Source organism: Netta rufina (genome assembly GCF_964035555.1).
Source record: "Netta rufina genome assembly, chromosome: 8".
Classification (NCBI taxonomy): domain Eukaryota; kingdom Metazoa; phylum Chordata; class Aves; order Anseriformes; family Anatidae; genus Netta; species Netta rufina.
In genome coordinates, this window is record NC_140131.1 from 31,805,994 (window position 1) to 31,828,151 (window position 22,158).

Below are 22,158 nucleotides of genomic sequence, written 5' to 3' on the forward strand. Positions count from 1 at the left end.
TTTGTTTAGCATACACTGAATGTTAGTTCTATATATTTGTCGGTACTGAATGTTAAGTTAGGTTTATACTTTTCAATAGAAATCAAAATGCATTAAAACCACTTCTGCTAGCAGAGAGCTGAAGCTACATTTTGTACAGATGAGGTTATTCCTCGCTACTTGATAAAATGGAGGTCTGGGTTTGTATTCAGTGAGTATTCAGCTATAGTAACTGATTTGAAAGAGACTACTGTCAGCTAGGTTTTTCCTTTTTCAGTCCTCTTCTGAAATTATTTTATCCTTGGTAGTTGTGGGTGAGATGTTAACTGGAGCAGCTCCTGGGCTTTTTGTAACCTCTGCTTTCTGTTAGCTTTTTTTTCTGCCTTGTTAGGTTTGTTAGATTTCTGTAAGATTATAAAAGATTTCCAGAGCTGTATCAGATATTAGAAGGAAATTTCAATCCTTTCTCCTGTCAAATCTCTCCACCACCTTTGAATTTAGCAGATCTTATTGCTGGGACATCAGTGTCCTAATAAAGGTAAATGTCACTCTCAACCAACTAATGAAGTCATGTTAATCTCAGTAAGTACTTGAAGTGAAGACTACAGCTGCAAGTGTTGTGCTGTGTTTTTGCATTTTAATACTGTTATATTGTTCTTATATTGGTTTTGTGGTTTTTGCATCTTACACTAACAAAAGAAGTTCTTACATTTTATTCTAGCCCTTGTTTTTTTGTCTTCCTTCCTTCCCCTCAAATCAAAAGCAGCTATGGAGGCAAAAGCAAGTTTTATATTACATTATAACTCCTTACTTTAAAGAAACAGCAAAACAAAACAAAAACACCTTATGTCCTTATGTTCCTGACTGCAACCTTTCCAGGAGAAGGTGGTGGTTAGAGATAGATAAGGGTCTTTCCCTGGATAGATGTAGAAGTATCAGTTGTTACACATCTGTTAGGAAATAATTTTTGTATTACAGATAAGGACTAAATGGTAGAAAAACGCATCAGAACCCTTAGCAGGATTACTGCAAATTTTATTTTTTCATTGTACACCTTTGCGTTCTTATGTTTCTCAAACACTTCTCCACAGAGAAGGGCATGATTTAGGATATATTTTATTATTGCAAGCAGGACCCTAATAACTTGAATAAGAGGTGAACAAAAGCAAATTTAGTCTTAAAAATAAAATGTGGTGGTAATGACCAAAGGGGTAGTTGAACAAGTTTTGTGAAGTACCTCATGTCTGAACTCAGATTATTTGTCATCATGTAAACCTTTTATTGTGAATGGCTGTGAGCTTGATACGAGTCATGGATGAAGTGTTCTCTGCTATTTGTATAGATGGGAAAGTAGTTAACTGTTGTTAATGAACCTGAATTTGGGGGTAGCAACTATAACTGTTGTATACTTGGAAAAGCAGTATAATGGAAGCTTTTGGAGCTGATCTCCAGCTGGTCAGAAAGATTTCATTTTTTTAACTGGTGTGTTGTAATCATCAACAATTAATTTACAGCCTGCATATTTTTAGCTTACTCCTCAGATGCTTTTTGAGAATCTTTTTCTCTCTTTCTGTAGCGTGCACATGACTGTGCTTCTACCTTTGAGCAATATCCACGTATGTGACTTAGTCAACATAAACTGGAGAAATTGTGCCTGCTTTGGCCTTTTTCCAATGTTGTATGAAAAGAAGTATCATTGATATGCTGCTTTTTTTTTTTTTCCACTGGGCAAAGCGAAATCCCTGCCCACAAACCAGCCTTATTTCATATTTATTGTTTGATGAGAAATGCTTGTACTTTTAGACACTTCGAGTCCGTGTCCCTTTAATATCACTGGGGGTACCTGTGAGGTGTTGCCCATCTCTGCCTTTGCAGTTTTCTTCCTACTTGCTGTTCTCTGCTGGAGAACAGGCTAGCTGTGTGTCAGTGGTCAGAAGCATAACATTTTTGTAGCGGTCCTTTTACTGCTGTGGGCCACTTTTCCCTTGTGTCACGCCTCGTGGTGAGTGCACTGTAACTGCATTTCTTACTGGCTTCCCAGTCCCCTGTGATGCTTGCTTTAGTACCTGGTGAGGGAGAGCCACTTTCATTTCCACTTCCTTTCCTGATAATGAGAATTAAGACAGGAAAAATCAGAGGCAAAGCATTTGTGATTTTGAAATCTTTGCCTTTCCCTGAGGAGTCTTGGAGAAGTACCTCTCTTGGATCTACTGGGAGAGAATTTCAGGTGCTCGGTTATTTCAAGTGTCAACACTCTTGAAATGAATAGTAGGTGTTAAGATTTGATTGTTTGTGCTGGAGTGAGAGGAATTCTCCTTCACAGCATTAGGACTTTGAGGGGTGAGTGTTGGTTAAGTAGTGTGGGTTCGGCCACTTTGAACAGTGCGAGTCATGATGCTGTCAGTAGTGTGGGCTAAGGTCGGTGTGTCTCACTGTGGGTTGCATTGCCTGCACTGAAATGCTTGCATGCCCCTGCAGGTAGCGTCTCCCGTGGGGTGAATCTTTGAACACCAGAGGTTTTGAAATCCCTAAAGGGGGAGATAAACTTCAAAGTGCCCTGCAGAATTGTAATGCAGGGCTGCGGTGGCCAGCCCTTTGGTCCTTCAGCAGTTTGCTTGTTGATAGTCTCATGGTGAAATTTATGTCACCTTCCCTTCAGCTGGACAATACCCTAATTATGATGGTCCATCTTCTGTCTTCCCTTCTCGTTGCTTCTGTGCCAGATGTAAATAAAGGGTAACCCCACTTTTTTTTTTTTTTTTTTTTTCCCCTGAAGTGCTTTGTGAGCTCCCTGTGAACAAAGAGTACTACATTTGAGAATACCTGTGTTTAAGCTTTATCTAAGGAGTAGATGCTTTCCAGATTATGTAGGCTAAGGCTTTCGGTTTCATGCAACAGTCCGAACTGCTAGGTCCAGAATAAGGTATTCCATGAAAAAAGTGTTACAGCCTGCTGGATTACTGCAGTTGTCGCCTTCGGTTGTCTGGGCTCAGTCCTTCGATGCAAAGATTTGGTCTGCAGTTGAGTCAGGAACCATGAAAACTATGTTGCCTGTGTAATTTAGACGGGTGGCTTTGAGACAGGCTGTCTGGGGAACTCAGATTCAAAAAACTGACAAATTTAGGAGAGGAATCTTTAGGTAGTGTGTGAGGATACGTATCTCTTCCGGAGTTAATTCTGGTGATAGATACATGGGTTTAGTCTATATACGAATAACCTCTGCTGGAAAGCTGAATGCTGGTTGTCTTTGGTAATAAACCAGTTCTGTACCCAAATCTGGTGCAACTTCAGTGACTTTCAGAGCATCTTCCAGAGGTCATTTAGCTTGATGCCTCCAACTAGAAAGTGAAAAGTTTCCTTGTGTAGTTATTTTGAAGATCCATAAGCAAAACTGAAAATAGAATGTTTAATCTGACATTAATCAGCCTTCATGAAGGCAAAGTAGTTTAAGATTTTTAAATGGGACTGCTAACCTTAAAATGATAGTTAACACAACTTTTTCCTAGGAAAAGCAAGGAGTTGGTGAGGCCTGGTATTAAAACTGTCCCAACACTTAATTCCAGATATGCTGATAGTTTTTACTAAGAAGGTTAGAAAATTGTTTTTGTTTGTAGCCATTTTCCTCTCTGTGCTTCATTCCCCATTTGGTGAAAATAAGATAGCTGAGTGTGAAGGCACTGGCAGAGGATGCAGGAGAACTTTTCTTGTAATGCGACTTTTTTCCCCCTTTTCTGCCCGCTTACTTTAATAGCATACGTATACTTGATATGGTTTCTTGGTAGATTAGAAACAACATTTGTTATTTGAAAATCATGCTTATTTGACAGAAATACACTAGAATTTTGATATTCCAACCTGAGACAAAACTGGTAGAATTCATCTGTGGGTAGGAATTTCTTGTTTTGCTTTTCTTGGCTGGTGTTATAGAACACAAGCAGAAAACAATGACAGCTGTGCAGTAAATTTTTGTTTTACTTTGCAGGCTTGTTTTAATGCGGAAGTGGATCTCACAGCTTAGTACAAATAAAACAAACAAAGGTGAGTAGATTTTTTTTTTTTTTTTTTCCCCTGGATTCCTTGGGTCCGTTAGACATACAGCTAAACACTGAGGACAAAAAGTCGTTGAAAAAATGAATTGTATTGCAACTTGTATCTGGATTACTGTGATTTATGTGTACAGTGTTATGATACAAAAACAGGAACACCCCCTTCCCCAGTGCTTAAAATTATCATGACATTTTTCCTGCAATCTATTATAGTCAAAAAGCTATCATGGCATTCTGTTAGTTATCGAGAGGCAGAATTATGAGTACTTGAGATTAATTTTGTTTCCTGCATACTACCTACCTGGTTTCTAAGAACTGAAAATGTATGTTGCATTGTCAAAACACTTACACTATTAATAAATAACTGTGATAAATCTGACCAGCTACCAAACAGCAAATTATTAAAATAAAAAAAAAAAAATCCCTATCCTGCCCTTAGCTCTTTTGGGAGCTATTTGTAAGACAAAGCATATGAAGGCTTACTGTGGAATCTGGGTGTCCATTTGCAGTTGCAAGCTGTCAGCAGTCAGGGAAACAAAAAAATCTGTTACTTCAACACTTATTGTCCACACCCCGCTATTACAATAATTATTTTGATATGGAACTTAGCTAAACACAGATTTTGCTTCTCTTCATGTTGCTTAGTGTTCTACTTTGGGAATACTTTGGACTATAAAAACTAATCTTTCTCCATTAAATTACATTAAACACTTTTAAGAGCAATTTGGTTTAATCTGTTTTAGCCTGATTCTTTCATGAGCGTCTTTAGGTAAGAATGCAAAGTAAATTCTCATTAATGTAGACATGGGTCTTGATGGAACTGGGTATGCAGGCTTCCTTAGCAAATAAGAGCTGGATTCTCAAGTTTTCTGCTTGCTCTTGACTGGTATGTTATCTTAGAATTTAGCTGCTCATGGTGACTTTGTATTCTGAAGAAGTGAGAGGGAAGTCCCATTTGCTCAAGTGAGTTTGTATTTCATTTCTAATATTAGACTTACTACAGCTTTTAAAAAAATGTAGTATGTGCATTTTAAAATTGGCATGACCTGCTTTGTTGGTATTTTCTGCTCTGCTAGGACTTTTAGAGCTACTACTGTCAACTGTAAAATGTTGATTTTTAACAGAATACTTTGTGAGGAATTGAAAACAATTCTTTTATTTTTTTTTCTTTGTATAATGTGTAACTGATTCAGGACTTAAATTATGAATTGTCTTCTGAACTACAAAGAATTAAAAGCAAGCTATACTGCTGTAGTATGCATATACTTATGTGTAGAGGAATATTTTATGCCTTTGACTGACACTGCAGGTTTATAGAATGTGCTGCTTTGAGAAAAGGAATAAATGTAACTCTGCAAAAGGAAGTAAATTTCTTTATCTGAGGTTGGGCTTAAAACAAAAGAATCCTAGCTAGGCAGGTGATGTGATTTCACAGTAAGGTTTAAATTGGTCATTGTGCGTTCTGATGCTTTCAGTACTTAGCTTACATTTTCCCTTTAATTTATGTGGTATCTTGTTGTTGGTTTAAATACAGAAAGTTAGTTGAGAAGTCTGCAACATGAAAGTAACTGATTGTGTTCTTTGAGTGTGAAATCAGTCTTCTGAATGAAATTCCAAAGACCTTTCATCTTGATTGTGGTTAGCTATGTACAATAGAACTAAGCTGTTCTCTGAGGAGAAAGCCTGTATGTATTCTTGCATATACAGCAAGAGGACAGAAAAATGTGAAAGAATATATGCAAACAGTATAATGACATTTGATCAATACTGTTATTGATTGAAGGAGATCTTGTGGTTCTGATGGAACTATGAAAATGACAATTGAATAGTCAATAAATCAATGAAAATGCTACATATTATAAGGGAACAAACCAAAAAACAAATATCCATTTATCTGAATTTGCAATGCTGTGCTATGTATGGTATGAACAAACTGTATCGAAGCTTGGTGCTAGTTTAGTCCTGTGACTGAAAAGCAACATAGAGCTGAAGAAGATTCAGAGAATGGCAGCAAGGACAACTCTGAAAGATTTTAACAAACAGCCTGTACTTATCAACTGTGTGTCTTCTGTCTCCACTCAATAGTGTAGACACTGCAGTGTCTTGTAGACTTCTAAACAATGAACTTAACTCACACAATTCAGTGCAGGCTTGGCCTTTCGCGTAAGCTTATGTCACTTAAAGCACTAGATGAAAAAGTCTCTTAATGATTCACTCAAACATCTTGTATACTTTACAAGAAGGCATTTCCTAATGACTGAACGTTTTCTTTATGTGAATAATGAATTTAGAGTTTTTTGCTTTAATTGCAATCACTTGTTTTCCTAATTGCAAATGTAGATAGTAAGATGACCTGACTTCTGGAAATCAAAAAACCTGTTGTCAGTTAAAAATACACAAGTGTACGATACTATTTACAAACAGTGCATGTCCCTTATTGGGGTCACTGTAGTCTCTGTTCTTAGGTCCTCCAGTGGAGCTCAAAAGACACAATCTGGAACTTGGAAAACCTATCTTCTTTTAAATATGGGTGAAAGTTAAGAACAATAATCTGTCTCAGTGTGTTAACAGTATAATGGGTTACTTTTATGTAACAGGAAAGTTTACAGAGGATAGATAATTGTGCTGAATTTTTCTATAATTGGTTGTAGAGTTAGGATAAGTTTTAACCAATTGAGACCCCATGCAAAACCACACTTGTTTCCAGAAGCTGTCTTGAACGTATTTGATATTGCTTTACCTAAAAGCAGAAAATGTAATAAATGAATAATACTACCACAGGTGTTGAAGGATAGGTTATATTTAGAGGCACAGGATAAGGCATGCCTGATTTATTTTGCTTTGGTTCAGGCAGGAATCTTACACAATTTATGTTACTGCTCAGATTGTCTCAGTTACTATGAAGACTTGTTTTCTGCCATAAATTACTTACAATAAAACAAAAACAAAACAATTATTAGGGGACTGACTTACATTTCTTATTAGTTGGAAGTGTAAGTTCAATATTATACAGCTGCAGGTCTCCTAAAAACTCAATTTCATACGTTTGCAAGTAAGGATGATAACAGTCTCCAAGTGGACAGAATATTTTCATCTTAATCTAAAAAAGCACAAGAGAGTTTTTGGGCTTTCTTTGCACTGTTGCTTACCATCTCGCTAGCTTCTTAACCTTTGATCACTGAAAGAATACAGAGGTTGATTAGAAGCGGTTTGCCTAGTTATGAGTCACTAAATGTCATTCATTACACTGAAGTTCTAAAGCAAATGAGTAAAAGCAGAGTGTTTATTTGAGGAAGAAGTATTTTTGTAATTGGGAAAGATAGTATGCTTTAAAGGGTAAGTCTCTATGTCAGCAGAAGATAAAATTCTAGAACTTGTGATGCTATTAAAATGTGTGCAGTAAAATGGATATAAGAGAAAAAACACTTGAGAAATTGCTAAATAGGTCTCAGAACATGCTGGAAAAAAACGATTACCACTTTTTTTTTCAGTGTAATGGGAAATAAAGTTAGAATTTTCCCCAAAGTTGAATGGTGTGTAATATTTTAAGATATATGCCAATAAAATTGAGCTTAACTCTTTTAATGTCTTTTAAGAGCGTTGTACTGTAAGTCTGTTATGTGGCATCATGTTGTTGTTGTGCAGTGTTCTCATCAATGATCTTTGGGTATAACACCTCAGGAATAACTTGTGCAGATAACAATACAAACTTAATGAATTTGAGAAATATTCCTCAGAATAGTTAAATTAAAATTGGCTGTCTGTGTTCTCTTTCTATTAACGAAGGGTAAAGCTTGTGCAAATAAAATGCTGGATGTTTCTATGCTAAAAGTCGGGGCAGGTGGAGCTGCTTCAGTTACTGAATTTGACTTTCTCTGAAATTTGAGAGTACCCTGAAAACAAGACTTCTGTGGCCATATAGTTGTAATCACTGGGGGTTTGCACAGAGTTATGGAAAACAGCTAATTATTAGAGTCATTTGGCTTATGTGTATTGGATTTGTAGTGGAAGAAAGCTCTTTTCTCCATTGCTCACAAAAGGTGTCTGACCAAAAGTGCCTAAATGTAGGAAAAAACTTTGTTTTAAATTAAAAGTTGGTTTTTGATTCACTATGAAAAATATGCAGTTCTGCTTTGACTGATTAGTTTTAAGTCTTTTTCTTAGTACACCATCAGTCACTTACTTGGCACTGGGGAAAACATTTTTAGTTCTGTGAGCTCTGCATTTGGGGAATCATTAGATTTGCATATGAAATTTCATCACCACTTGGTGGCAGTACTTGGCTTAAGAATGACTTCTGTCTGAACAAATAAACTGGCTTTGAATCTGCAGAACTATGGTTTAAAGGAGAGTAGGTTTGTTTTGAATTTTATAAAAGTCAGCGATGAGTTTTAGAAATGAAAATGCTTCTTGTTTAACCTAATGAAAGGATTTGTCTTTGTATGTGTTTGTGGAAAATCTAGCTATAATGTCTAAAATGTAATTTAAGGTAATTTCTTACATCAGTAGTATTCTCAGAAATTGTAATACCTAATGTTCCCGAGTTGAATTATTGTAGCATTTATTTCTAGCATTTTACTTCGAATAGTATACTTCAAGTAATTTTAGAGCATAAAATTTCTTCATAGTAGCGTTCCTCATAATGCCTTTTGCAGGTAAATATGGGACTGACAAAACTTACTTTTTTGCCTTCTGCAATTCTCTGCATTTTCACTTTTCATTGATGCAAGTTTTAGGAAAGGATTCTCCATTAGATTTTTCTGTCAACAAAGCTAGGAAAAGTTTGTGCCCTTACTCTTAGTTGTTGCCTGTCAGTTGTGCTGATTCAGCAGTGTATATGCCAGCCTTTTAAGCTAGGTAATGAAATTGTTGATAAACTGAAAGAAGAAATGTGGAGGAGTAGAGGAAGGCAGGAGTCATTTAAATTGGCTTTGCTGCTAAGAAAAGCATAATTCTAACATACAGCAAAGTAATTTGACAGTATATGGCTACATGTTGAGACAACTTTCTCTTCTCTGCAAGCCAAAATCTTCTGCAATGACAGCAGGTCTTTCCTTTTCTTTTTGTATTATTTATTTTTTTCCCTCTCATGAGTACTGTAGTGATAGCACTAGAGCCCATAAGAAAGCATGTACTTTCCTAAACACGTTGTTTAGGAAATTTCTCACTCACTGTGACTACAGTTACAAAAGTGCATTACTGATGGCAATGGGCTGGATGATGAGGAAATACTTTTCTTGTATCGCCTGAAAAGCTGACACTGAGAATCTGGCGTCCTTAGGCCTCTCTGAGGTGTGATATATCAAAAAGACATCAAAGCAAATTGTGGCCTAGAAGAGGGGATTCATCCTATGGAAAAGTAATTGTAACGGTTGAAGAAAGTCCTGAATAGTAGAAATATTAATAAAAAATGGTGAGGAACTTAGAAAATGCAGGTTTATAAATTTCAGAATAATATTATTGCTTTATTTAGTGAGAGAGAACTCTGGAAAACAGGAACACTGGAGGTGAGGGACATAGAATTAGGGTTTTGCTGTGGATATGTTCTACCTAGCGTGGGGTAGAGAAAATGCACTTCTCCTACGTACCTGATTTTTTGTTGTTGATTTCTTAAACTGTCAGAATGGAAAATCTAAAGGTAGTGTTCAGAAACTTCTTTTAATTAAGATACTTATGCTTATATTTCTGATATTTTACAATAAATGATAAAAGCAGATAGTCTGAATGTAAGTAGCACTCTTAATGGGGAGTAAGGTAAGTGAGAATTGGGATACTCTGTGGAAAAAATGTACTCAAACGGAATTACAGAATAGTTGAGGTTGGTAGGGACCTCTACAGGTCTTGTCCAACCTTCCTTCTTAAGCAGGGTCACCTAGAGCAGCTTGCCTAGGACCACATCTGGAAGGCTTTTGAATATCTCCAAGGATGGAGACTTTCTGGGCAACCTCTGCCAGTCACCCTTGCAGTTAAAAATAAATAAATAAATAAATAAATAAAAATAAAAAACCAAATTCCTTATTTTCAAGTGGAAACTCATGTGCTTGTTTGCCTCTTTTTCTGTCACTGGACACCACTGAAGAAAGTGCAGTTCTGCCTCCCTTCGGATGTTTGCACACGTGGGTGACATCCCATACTGATCACGTATTATTTTCTAGGGTAAACAGTCCGTCAGCCTTCTCCTCATACGAGATGCCCCAATCTCTTACTCAAATTAGTGGCCCTTCAAGGGGACTCTCTCTGGTAGCTCCATGTCTCTTGTACTGGGGAGCCCAGAACTGGATGTAGGACTCCAGGTGTGGCTTCACCAGTGCAGAGTAAAGGGGAAGGATCACCTCCCTCAGCATGCTGGCAGCAGTCCTCCAAATGCAGCCCAAGCAAATCAATATTCAAGAAATAAGAATGAGAATGGTTGGTGGCAGCAATGATATGTTTTTTGAATTGTAAGACAGTCATGCTTCAGTTGTAAACTGTTGCCTTGCAGATATGAGATGTTAAATATTACTCTTACACATTCTAGACCAGAAATCAAGTTTCTAAAAGCCTGACATTTTTAAAGAAACATTTTTTTTCTATTTTATACACAGTTTTTGAAGAAGTTTCACTAGTAACAGAGTTTCATGTAAATGAGTGTTACGAAAATTAGTGTGATGTTCCTGAGTATAATGAATAGACAGGTTTTTTTGTAGGGTGATGGTTTAGTGGAATACCAGCCCACTTTTCCTTAAAGATCTGAACTTGATAGTTTCTCATCATGAAGAAAGTTCTTTTGCCTTGGTTGCATTTTATTTCCTAAAGATTTTGTAGACTTTAATGTCTTTGTGTTGACTGTTTAGAAGATTCTGAATTCTAAAAACTAGTAAGTTACTTCTAAGAAACTAATTATTTCTTTCTGATTATTTTGTATCATGTTTTGGATTTTTTGCAATACAGGTAAAATCTTATAATTTCATTTTTTTTCCGCCTGATACCTTGAAGCAGTATTTTTGTTTGACATTAATGTCAGACTTTGAACTGAGATTGGTTGCATGTGTTTTAGAGTAGAAATAGCTTTAGAAATCTAAGGCAATGTGTGACCAGATGAGAAATTAATTAGTTGGATTGGTTTCAAACTGAGTCAGTATTAAAAAATATAGAAAACTGTTTGAGATCAGTTTTAATCTCTATACATTCTGGTAGTCAACAAGAGAGGTAAATGGTAGTTGTACAGTTAAGACTTGCAGTGCTACTGTAGGAATTAGAATTAACGTATCTGTCTCAAATCTGAGACTTCCACACAAAGTAGCGGTTTTGAGTTTGACTCACAGGCTATGCAGGAAACCTGTTGTTTGTGGTAAGGCTGTCTAGCTATTAAAAGCTGGTGGGGAATCTTCCATTCCTGAGCAATGACAGTTATCTTTCTTCAGTTATGTTGATCTTTTGCAAGCTCCTGGAGAGAACTTTGTGTAATTTACTCCTGTATAATTGTAAATTTCTCTTTGGTCAACTTTTTCCACAGCAATATGACATCTTGGTGAATTTCATTTTGAATTTTACATCTTGGTTTACATAATTTCTTGTTCCTACCTTTTTTAAGGAATTGGGAGCAATTTGTGCAGTTTAAAAATAAATATTAAAATGCATAATAGGTTGTAGTATTGTCATTAGTGTGGATGGTGGCAACTTTTGTATTCTTAGTTTTGCATTGGAGTATTTTCTTGCTGCTTTGAAAATTACCTAATACAGGAGTCTCATTAGCTATGGGAACTTTATGATGTTTATGTTTTCATGTAAACATTGGAATCAGAAAAGCTTAATTTTCAGTGGAACTGCTCAGACTAGTTAGATTAATAATCATATGCTTGCGTGTAGAGTAGGTGTGGGAGGGCAGCATTTATAAGTGCTGTGCATACTAAACTAGCCCTCTGTTAGCTGCAGAAGTTAAGTTCCAGAAGTGTTCAGATGAATTTGTAGGTTTCAAAGTTAAGTAAGGAAATCTAAGAATAATCCACCTGTGCTGTGGAGAATGGAATGTATTTTCAACAATTTAATTTGCGAACATGCTGGAGAAAGGCAAGGTGAGTCACTGACTTGACCTTTGGTTGTCAGGCTTTATAGCTCTATTTCCATCTGAGGGTGGATCAAGATAGCTTTTAGATAAAGAGGGAAACTAGTAATATGTATTTTTCTAACTATTACAATATCATAATCATACTAGCTTTGGATATTGATCTTGTTAGATAACACCCAAAACTCAGTAGGTATGAAGAGTGTGAATTACTGTATGGAAGAGGCAAAAATATTGTCCAGATATTCACTAAGTGAGATCATAGAATGGCTTGGGTTAGATTGAAACTACAAGACCACCCAGTTCCAACCCCTGCCTTGGGCATGGACACCTGCCACCAGACCAGGTTGCCCAGGGCCTCATCCAGCCCAGCCTTGAACACCTCCAGGGATGGGACATCACAGCTTCTTTGGGCAACCTGTTCCAGTGCCTCGCCACCCTCTGCGTGAAAAATTTCCTTCTAACTTTTCATCTAAATTTCCCCTCTTTTAGTTTAAAGCCATTCTCCCTTGTCTTGTCACTATCTGCCCACGTAAAAAGATGCTCTCCAAAAAGATTACTTTTCCCTGAAGGTGCAGCTAGTTTATACTAATACACTTAGTTATTTGGGAGGCAAGGGTTTTGGATTTCTCACCCCACTCCTTCAGTTGACCTGGGTAAAACTTACTCTGCATAATCCTTCGTTTTCCAAAGGTTCTTAAACATTTCACTTTTGACAGAATGTGTGACATGGATCATAACTAAGTTAATATAGGAATAGACTGCAAATTAGGCAAAACGGAAGGAGCTTCTGCTTCTGTCTGGTGCCACAACGTACAAGCTCTCAGGTCTGCCGCTTGTTGCTCAAAAATCTGTGACTGGTTCCATCATTTTTTGTATCTTCTGTCATTTGAAAAAGCTTTATTACAGGAATGCTTGTGGATAAAGAGATGGGGTTTGTTAGTTTTCTCTCTTTACATAGCAAAGTCTTGAAGAAATAAATTAAATGGAATCAGTGCAAGCATGAAACACCTTTCCTATCTCTTTAATAATCGCGAGTGCCCTGGTTATTCACATATCTGTTTAAAGAACTTCATTTATGACAAATTACTTGGCACAGGACAAACAGAGCTTTTCGCCTTCATTACAACACTGTTGAAATAATTTGTTTCTTTAGTTCATTTAATTAGGCTGAGTAAATTCAGTCTATTTGGGAGATGGGTTTTAAGTTTTTGTGCCATTTAATAGTCACTGTGACTATGAAACTTGGTATCAAAATACATAAACACACTTCATGCTTTTCACAAACTCAGTCAATTTTTTCCATCTTAAATTTTCACCTCCTGTGTGCTCTCAAATCTGTTGTAAATCTGCATAACATAAGGTGTTGTGTTTTTTTTTTTTTTGTAACAGAAATTGACAAACATCTAGCTATAACTGCTAGTAGGCGACAGCACAGTGTTGGAGTGTAAGCTTTAATGAACTAGTATTGCATAAAGGCATAAAATTTGGTGTGTGACACTACTACATCGCAAAGGTTGTCATTATGAAACAGGAACCTGGAAATGTCATGAACCTACTTTTAATAAATACAGTTAATAATGTACATAGAACAGTGGAATTAAGTACGTTCCTATCAAAAAGAATTATTAATGAACAGAAAGTGGACAGCATAGATCTGATGACAAGAAGGTTGCATCTAATCTGAATTACTGAGTGACCTGGGAAGCTTGCTGAGAGGGATTACCGAATAATTATGTTAATATGCAATTATCACCTCATTTTTTCTGTAGTAACCTCAAGATGTAGTGTAGTAAAGGTGTTATAGCAAGTGCTGATAGTTTGCAAAAATACTGATGTTCAAGATTTTTGAGACAATAAGATTAGCTTAAGGCATTTAAATGATCTGTCATCTTGAAGACAGATCTGACCTTACACTTTTTTAATGCTTAGGGTATCTGGCCACAGGCAGTCATATCTGCAGAACTCATTATTATTTGAAACTGATATTTTATGAAGAAAAACAGTATTTTTAAAAATTAATATGTAAATTGAAAAGTAGTTAATTAAGTCAGGGTGGAAGTTGGCTAAATAATTGGTTGGGTTTTACTCTTGAGTATGAAATAATTCCGCTGTAATAAACAATGTATCATGTAAATTAAAAATAACTGTTTACTGTGTGACAGTGATTCCAGGTTTAGCTAAAATAATTGAATAGAATTTGGCCTTTTAGGTAAAGTGTTTCAATAGTATGAGCCTGGAATTGTGCATGTTTATGTAGGCTAGGCTTTTTGAGCATTGCTCTTCTGTACTTATCTCCAATGTAAGCACTATGTAACTCACCAGGGCAAACACCATACAGTTATAACAAACACTATTTGCAATACTAAATTTCAAGTTTAAACTTGAAGTTTATTTTTTCAACTACATTAAGGATTTATTTACCATGCATTTCAAGAGAATTAATATTGTGTGCATCTGTGATGTGGTATAGAAAACAATACTTACAAGTGATGGAAATATGCAAAGAATATTGTATAGCCTTGATTAAATGCTAGTAGCTAGTAGCTTTGATTTTCTTTCTGCTTTTTTTTTTTTTTTTTCCTCCCAATATGTTCACGTTTAGGTAGTGTTTCAGTGTGGGTGGTAGGCTTCCTGAATGTGGTACAAGTTAATGATTTCCTCAAAAATGATGGTATTGTGTGGAATCATTGCCACGGAGTAATTTTCTGCACTTGTATTGCATGTGGCTCACTGTTATCACAATACTCTAAATTAATGTTACTTATTAATGTTACTTAACAATATTTTTTGTATGTTTTCTTTAGGACCACACTGTTAGAACTTCTTCGCGTTTGTCCTGGGTGTATAATAGTGAATTGTACCACTCTGGTAGCTGGGGGGGGGGGGTGGGGAGAGAAGATAATTAGCAGGAAATGATTAAAATGTAACAGTGATATTATCAATATGATAAGCATTTCAGGCTTAATTCAAAGCCTGAAATCTGTAGGGACAGCTGTATTACCATAGAAGTCTTCTAATCAGATCCATATGGAATAGTTCACAATCTCCATAAATACACAATATGGAAATGAGTCTCTTATGATTGCACGATGTAATGTTTCTTGTTCAGGATAGTTTTGAAGGGACTCTCAAGTTTGAGGTGGTTGTGTGGTGCCCTATCCACCTTGTTTTAGCTCAAGCTTTAACACTAATATTTAAAGTCAACATATGTTTTTTTGTATGTGGAGCAACATGATTTTGTCTTCATCACATGAACCTGTGAAAAGTTTTCAGGAGCCATTCTGATAATGAGGGTTGCAATCTCCAAGCAGGCACGATGTTCTCAGTTTGCCTCCCTGCTGTTCAGGGGGTACCAATGAGGTTGCTTTAAATGGGAAGCGTCTGTTCTTCCTCTGAACCCCTAACACCAGAACAGATGGGTGGAACTTGGAACATGGAAGATTTTACCTCACAGGTGGTAACAGTGAAGCCACTCATTAACACTGAATTTACCACTTCGTTAGCGACATTGCTTCCTGTTGAGAAAAGCTAATATAGGCTCTCAAATTGACTGAGCATACGTTTGTCTACTTCTGCAGTAGCAAAACAGGGAAAATGCACTATCTTGCAGGCAAAACTGACTTTACTATATTGCTTCTAATTTTTTTGTGAACATTTTTATACTCCATTGCTAATATTATATGAAGCTTACATTACTCAGTGATAAAATTACTGGAGTAGTTGTGTATTCTTGGAGCTTTCCCTCCTGTAAATTTCGCTTTACTGATTTTTAGTGCAGGCTTGCACTGCCAATTTCCAACTTGTGTATGTGATGTAAAGACACCTGCTGTGTGGTGCATTATCACCATTTTATAGTGAAAGCTCTGAATATGATCTTAATAGAGGTCGTCTTTGTGGTAGAAACTGACCCATCTGAAAACAGCGAAGAAATTCAGAAGTCTAAGAAATGGGAAGCTGAATATGTGGCCTTTCTAGTAGAACATTTGCATAAGGGCATGTTATAACTAACGTAATAAAATAGTATTGTTTCTCATATATTAAATATTTATTACATAGCTGGCATAGAATAAAACCATATTTCTAAATTGGGTAATTCAGTAATTGGGTAGCAAAGAAAATAATGTTTTAACTTCTTGCAATAAGTTTTTTCCATTATATTTGTACTCCAAATACAGCTTATTTTTCTTCTAAACAGTTAAAAAAAAAAAAAAAAAAAAAGTAAAAAAAAGTCATGGCATATTAAGGCTTGTTTCTTACAAACTTTTAGAAGATGAAATTATTTTATTTTTGTCTTTTTGCTGACTTGAAACAAAAGCAGTAGCAGAGAATTTCCATTAAGTGATAGCTAGCTTTGAATTGTATGGATAACTGTCATGATGTTGAATTGAAATTCTAAACTCATTTTGATGTGTGATGTAAAAAAATGAAAATGGTATCCTTTAATCAGCTTGTTTTCTCTCTTTAGGAAAAAAGGATGTCAAGCATGGTCTTCCTTGATTTCAATAAAGGACCATTGCAGGGAGCCATGGATATTTGTTGTGAGTTATAACATTTTAATTCAAAGAGTCTAGGTAATGACTCCTTTTAGCACAACTCTAATTTGATTAACTCTAGATTCTTTGTCGTTTCCATCAGTAATCTTATGTTCAAAATTGGGCTTGTTATGTGTTTTCTCAATTAATACCAAAGTAAACACTCTACAAGCTTGTGTGTATCATCATGTCAGTTGTATACAAACAAATTGAAAAAAGTGATACCTTGAGATACGTAAAAATTAGTTTATTTCCTAGGTGCTAAATGGAAGTATGGTTTAAAAAAAAAGTCACTGAAATAACTAGCAGATGTCTGGATAGCTTTTACTGCTAACTTGTTTTGCCTCTAGAAAGCAACTAAAGATAAACTCTGGGTTCATGTTACTGCGCATGTAGAATGCTCAGTTTTTGTTAATCACATTTTTTTCCCATCTTGCTTGTAGGTGTTTTGTATTTTTGTAGGTAATGTAGCATAGCAAAAAAATGCATAGTTTTTGATTGCTTCATTTATAAATTTTAAACATGTCTTGAATATCTTAAACGTGTTAAAAATGCATGTTCTTATTCAAAACTTATTTTTTTTCTGATTGCAGTGTGAAGAAGGCTGTTCCTGGAAAATATTGTAAATTAAAATTGACACTTTATTTCTGTGATTGCCTGATTCTTTTCTTTTCTTTTTTTTTTTTTTTGCTTCAGTCTAAATGTGCTTAATGGACAGACCAGCAACATGGATGACTTAGAGATAAATACTGAAGTCACTGGTGCTAAAGAAGCAGAAATTCTGTGTGGTGATAATTTCATATCTGAGGAAGAAGGTGGCATTCCTAAATCACAAGAGAGTGACACGTCATTTCAGAAGAACAATACACTGACTCTGCCTGAGGAGCTATCAAGGGACTTATCTGAAAAAGCCTTAAGTGGAGGCCAGACTTCTCTATTTATACACACTGGTGCTCCTACTGTTTCTAGTGAAAACTTTATCTTGTCTAGAGGAACTGCTGTTAATGGACCAGTTTCACACTCCACCTCAACTAAGACTTCCATTATGAATAAAGGCAGTGTTTCATTAACCACTGGACAGCCTGTAGGTCATCATACAGATTCCTGCTCAACTTTGACAGTGGTTCAAGACCTTCAGCTGCCTGCAAAGAGTACAACACAAAAATCAAATCAGCACCAAGTTTTATTTTTGTTACCTGATGTAGCACATGCTAAGAACATGACTCATTCCATTAAAAATCTACCTACCTCTGCTTCAATTGGTTGTGATTCACAGAAATCAGTAGGTAATAGTGTAGATAGCACTTTAGTAGGCCAAGTAGAAGTTTGTGAGGATGATAAAAATTTACTGGTAAAAGATGATTGTGTTGATACATTAACAGGCATTTCCTCAGGTACAAGTGGTTTCAGATCGACATGTGATCCCAGCTGGGATCCACAGAAAGAGTTTATACAGTTTCTTATGACAAATGAAGAAACAATAGAGAAGTCTCCAATTCACTGTAAAGTAGGTTTAGAAAAAAAGAGAAAAAGAAAAATGGACGTTAGTAAAATAACACGCTATACTGAAGACTGTTTTGGTGATACAGGTTATATTCCTAGTAAATCAAAACTTCTAAGTGTTGACTTCTTAGAACAGAATGAAGAGCTACAAATGGTAGAACCACAAAAATATTCATTGAATAAAGTAAAGCCTGAATCCACAGATGAAGAGCTGGAAGCTGTTGATGCTATCCAACAACTCATTTATAGTCCCACTGGTAGCTGTGCAGAAGATGCTTCTCCTGTTCACACTAGCACTTTTCTTTCCAATACTTTAAAAAATAAATGTGAACAGAATGATTCTGAATCACCATCTACTTTCAGTACTGATGAACCATCATTTTATCCCTGTACAAAGTGCAATGTGAATTTTAGGGAGAAAAAACATCTGCATAGGCATATGATGTACCATTTAGATGGGAACAGCCATTTCCGACATCTCAATGTCCCGAGGCCCTATGCATGTAGGGAATGTGGAAGGACATTTCGAGATCGTAATTCACTTCTCAAACATATGATAATTCACCAGGAAAGAAGGCAGAAACTGATGGAAGAAATCCGTGAGCTTAAAGAACTTCAGGATGAGGGTAGGAGTGCACGGTTACAGTGTCCCCAATGTGTATTTGGTACTAATTGTCCCAAAACATTTGTGCAGCATGCAAAGACCCATGAAAAAGATAAAAGATACTATTGCTGTGAGGAATGCAATTTCATGGCTGTGACAGAAAATGAACTTGAATGCCATCGAGGGATTGCTCATGGAGCAGTAGTCAAATGTTCCATTATTGGTAGTGACATGTCCCAGAGGAAATCACAGAAAAAGGCATCCATGAAAGATCCATATTTAGGATCCTCAAAAAAGTCAGCAACGTACATGTGTAAGATGTGTCCATTTACAACTTCGGCTAGAAGCATTTTAAAAAAACACATGGAATACCTGCATCCAACATCTTGCATCGATCCCTTTCGTAGCCATCTTAGACTAGAAAAGAGGAAAGGCAGCATTATAGAAGAATCTTTAGATTTTGGTAGCAGGACAAAACAGTTGATGAAACAATCTTCTACATTTCCGAAGAACTCGGTTTTAAAACAGGATGTAAAAAGATCTTTTGGCTCTACTTCACAGTCCAGTAACTTCACCAAACTTCACAAGAGACCCTACAGGATACAGAAGGCCCGGAAAAGCGTTTCACAGTCATCTGTAAGTGTGTGCAATCTAAATTCTACAAACAAGACCTTTTTGATTAGAAATAGCATTGACCAGAAACCTAAATATTTTCATCAAGCAGCAAAGCAGAAAGCTAGTGTCAAAACAAGCAATAATTATTTATATAGACACAAATATGAAAACTACGGGATGATTAAAAAATCTAGTGACTCTTATCCTTTGCATTTAAAAAAGGAAGAGTCCAACTGTGTCAGTTCTTTACATAGAAGTCCCCATAATAATTGTTTTGTCATGGATTCAAATAATCTTGATTGCAAAAGGGCAAAAGGCTATAAAGGTCATAGGCATGTAGCTGTAAAAAGAGTGGTTAAAGAATCCAAGAGGGAAGGCTCTGTTACAGGAAATGATTTGGATTGCTATCCAGATTTTCTGCATAAAATGACTGTTGTTGTTTTACAGAAACTTAACTCTGCTGAAAAAAAAGACAGCTATGAAACGGAGGATGAAAGTTCATGGGATAATGTTGAACTATGTGATTACACTACACACTCTGTGGAGGATGAATCTTACAGTGATATTAATCAGGAGCATGTAAGCCTATTCCCTATATTCAAAGGTAAAATAGAAGATCATGAAGCTGTTGATAAATCTTCGCTTAGTTATGAGCAGAATGATGGCTTTTATTTTGAATATTATGAAGATGCTGAGGGTAGTAACTTCCTCCGTGAGCTGCATGATCCTCAGAATTTAGAAAATGTAGGATCAGCATTGCCAAAACATAATTCAGTTTTCCATTGGACTGATTTGTCGCTTGAAAAGAAGTCCTGCCCATACTGCCCAGCAACCTTTGAAACAGGTGTTGGATTGTCCAATCATGTCCGAGGGCATCTTCACAGAGCTGGATTGAGCTACGAAGCCCGTCATGTTGTTTCACCAGAACAGATAGCAACGAGTGACAAAATGCAACATTTTAAAAGAACTGGAACAGGAACTCCTGTTAAGCGTGTTAGAAAAGGTATGTGTTTCTTTTTTTTTTAATTTGGGTGTAAATTAGAGGGGACAAAGATGCTAAGTTGAACAATAAACAAGACTTGCTTCATTTTGTTGTAAAGCCTGTTCTTATGATTTGCCGTAGTAATATTTAATAGTACATAATTGTCAAAATACATGAAAATTATTTTCTTTATAGCAATTGAGAAATCTGAAACTTCCTCTGAGCATACGTGTCAGCTCTGTGGAGGCTGGTTTGATACTAAAATTGGATTGTCAAATCATGTGCGTGGACACCTGAAGAGGCTTGGCAAAACCAAGTGGGATGCTCACAAGTCTCCGATCTGTGTTCTGAATGAGATGATGCAAAACGAAGAGAAGTATGAAAAAATTCTAAAGGCTTTGAATAGTCGCCGCATTATTCCCAGACCATTTGTTGCTCAGAAATTTGCATCAAATGATGACTTCTTATCTCAGAATGTTATACCTCTTGAAGCATACCATAATGGCCTAAAGACTGAAGATACATCTGTGTCTGCATCGGAGGAAGAAGGGCTGAGTTTCCTAAATGAATGTGATGAAACAAAAGCAGTGCTACATGATGAAAAAAAAAATCAGTCACTTACACTGATAGAACTTCTGAAAAATAAAAGGTTAGGAGAAGAAAGGAATCCTGATATTTCTCCTCAAAAGATTCATAATCAAACTGCGAGAAAGAGGTTTGTTCAGAAATGTGTTCTTCCATTAAATGAAGACAGTCCATTGATGTATCAGCCACAAAAAATGGACTTGACTATGCAGTCAGGTAAGATGATGTTTCTCGCTGTCTTGACAACATTTCCAAAGAACGCATTAATTCACAGAAAACATACAAGTACACAGTACTTTGTAGGGGGATTCTGTTCATTTGATTATTTCATTTCCAGAGGATGCTGACCATGAGAGGTAGCACAGCAAATTTTTCTTGCATGTTTTTTCTTAAGTGAATATTCAGCAGCACTGAGGGTTGTTTTTTTTTTTTTTTTTTTTTTTTTTTTTGTTTTTTGTTTTTTTTTTTTGCATGGAATGTAGCTCCTTTTCTGCATATGTTTGAGTTTACCAATCCAAAGTGGGCACAAAACGAACCTCAGTAAGGAAGAAGACACATCCTAGACCACCAATAAGTTGAGGTATTTGGCAGACTTAACAGTTCTGAAGTGTTTGGGCTTGGACCCTGTTTCTGGGCTTTAAAACTGCTGGTTTGCAAGCTGTTTCATTTAAATGTTCGAGACTTGTGCAAAGCGGCATTTGTTCAAACCGACAGAATTGTTAATGACATTTTAAGCACATAATATTTTAAGCTGATTAATATCTATTGACTAATTTTGATGTCTTAGGCAAACAGACTCTTGCACCATAGATTAATTCTTGTTTGGTTTAAAATCGTGGCTGCTGGGGGAAACTCATGCTTGCTTAGGGCCTGTCTATCCTGAGTGAAGATGTGTGCTAGTTTAAGCTTTGATGGAAAGCAGCTGTAGTCAGCAGTGTTCTAATATTCAGCCCCTGACTGATATGGACAAAGGTGTCCCCATCCGCTGAGGATTGTGCTAATGAAACAATTCTATAATTGACTTTCTAGACAATCTATACTAATATGTTCATTTTTTTTTTAGAATGTTTTTAATTGTCAGAGCTATTTCTAGTCTTGAGGAATTCGTGCAGGATCCTTTTTAATGTGTATGTAGAGCTTGCATTTATATATTTCTTATTTGGACAACACCTTATAATGCTGCAGGATTCTTTAAACTGAGGAGTAAGATCTTAGTTTTATACCCATGACTTTTTCAGTTCTTTTGTTTTTCTTGTTATTACTCA

The 22,158-nt window shown here is 36.2% G+C and overlaps 1 protein-coding gene across 11 annotated transcripts in view; it reads left to right on the forward strand.

Annotated features, from left to right (window-relative positions):
* Positions 1-22,158, forward strand: part of ZNF644 (zinc finger protein 644) — a gene marked incomplete at its 5' end in the record, with an annotated part of 52,402 nt that overhangs the window by 16,052 nt on the left and 14,192 nt on the right. For 3 of the 11 annotated variants that reach the window (XR_014618697.1, XM_084291595.1, XM_084291596.1), the window contains 5 exons: positions 3,962-4,017; positions 16,538-16,610; positions 17,301-19,347; positions 19,774-20,329; positions 20,504-21,109. Coding sequence is in view for 10 of the 11 variants with exons in the window: in XM_084291595.1 (XP_084147721.1) it covers positions 17,332-19,347; positions 19,774-20,329; positions 20,504-21,109 (3,178 nt within the window). Of the gene's footprint in view, positions 1-3,961; positions 4,018-4,925; positions 4,989-16,537; positions 16,611-17,300; positions 20,330-20,503; positions 21,110-21,375; positions 21,475-22,158 lie in introns of those variants that run through there. The other 8 variants (XM_084291587.1, XM_084291594.1, XM_084291590.1 and 5 more) reach the window with 5 other exon arrangements.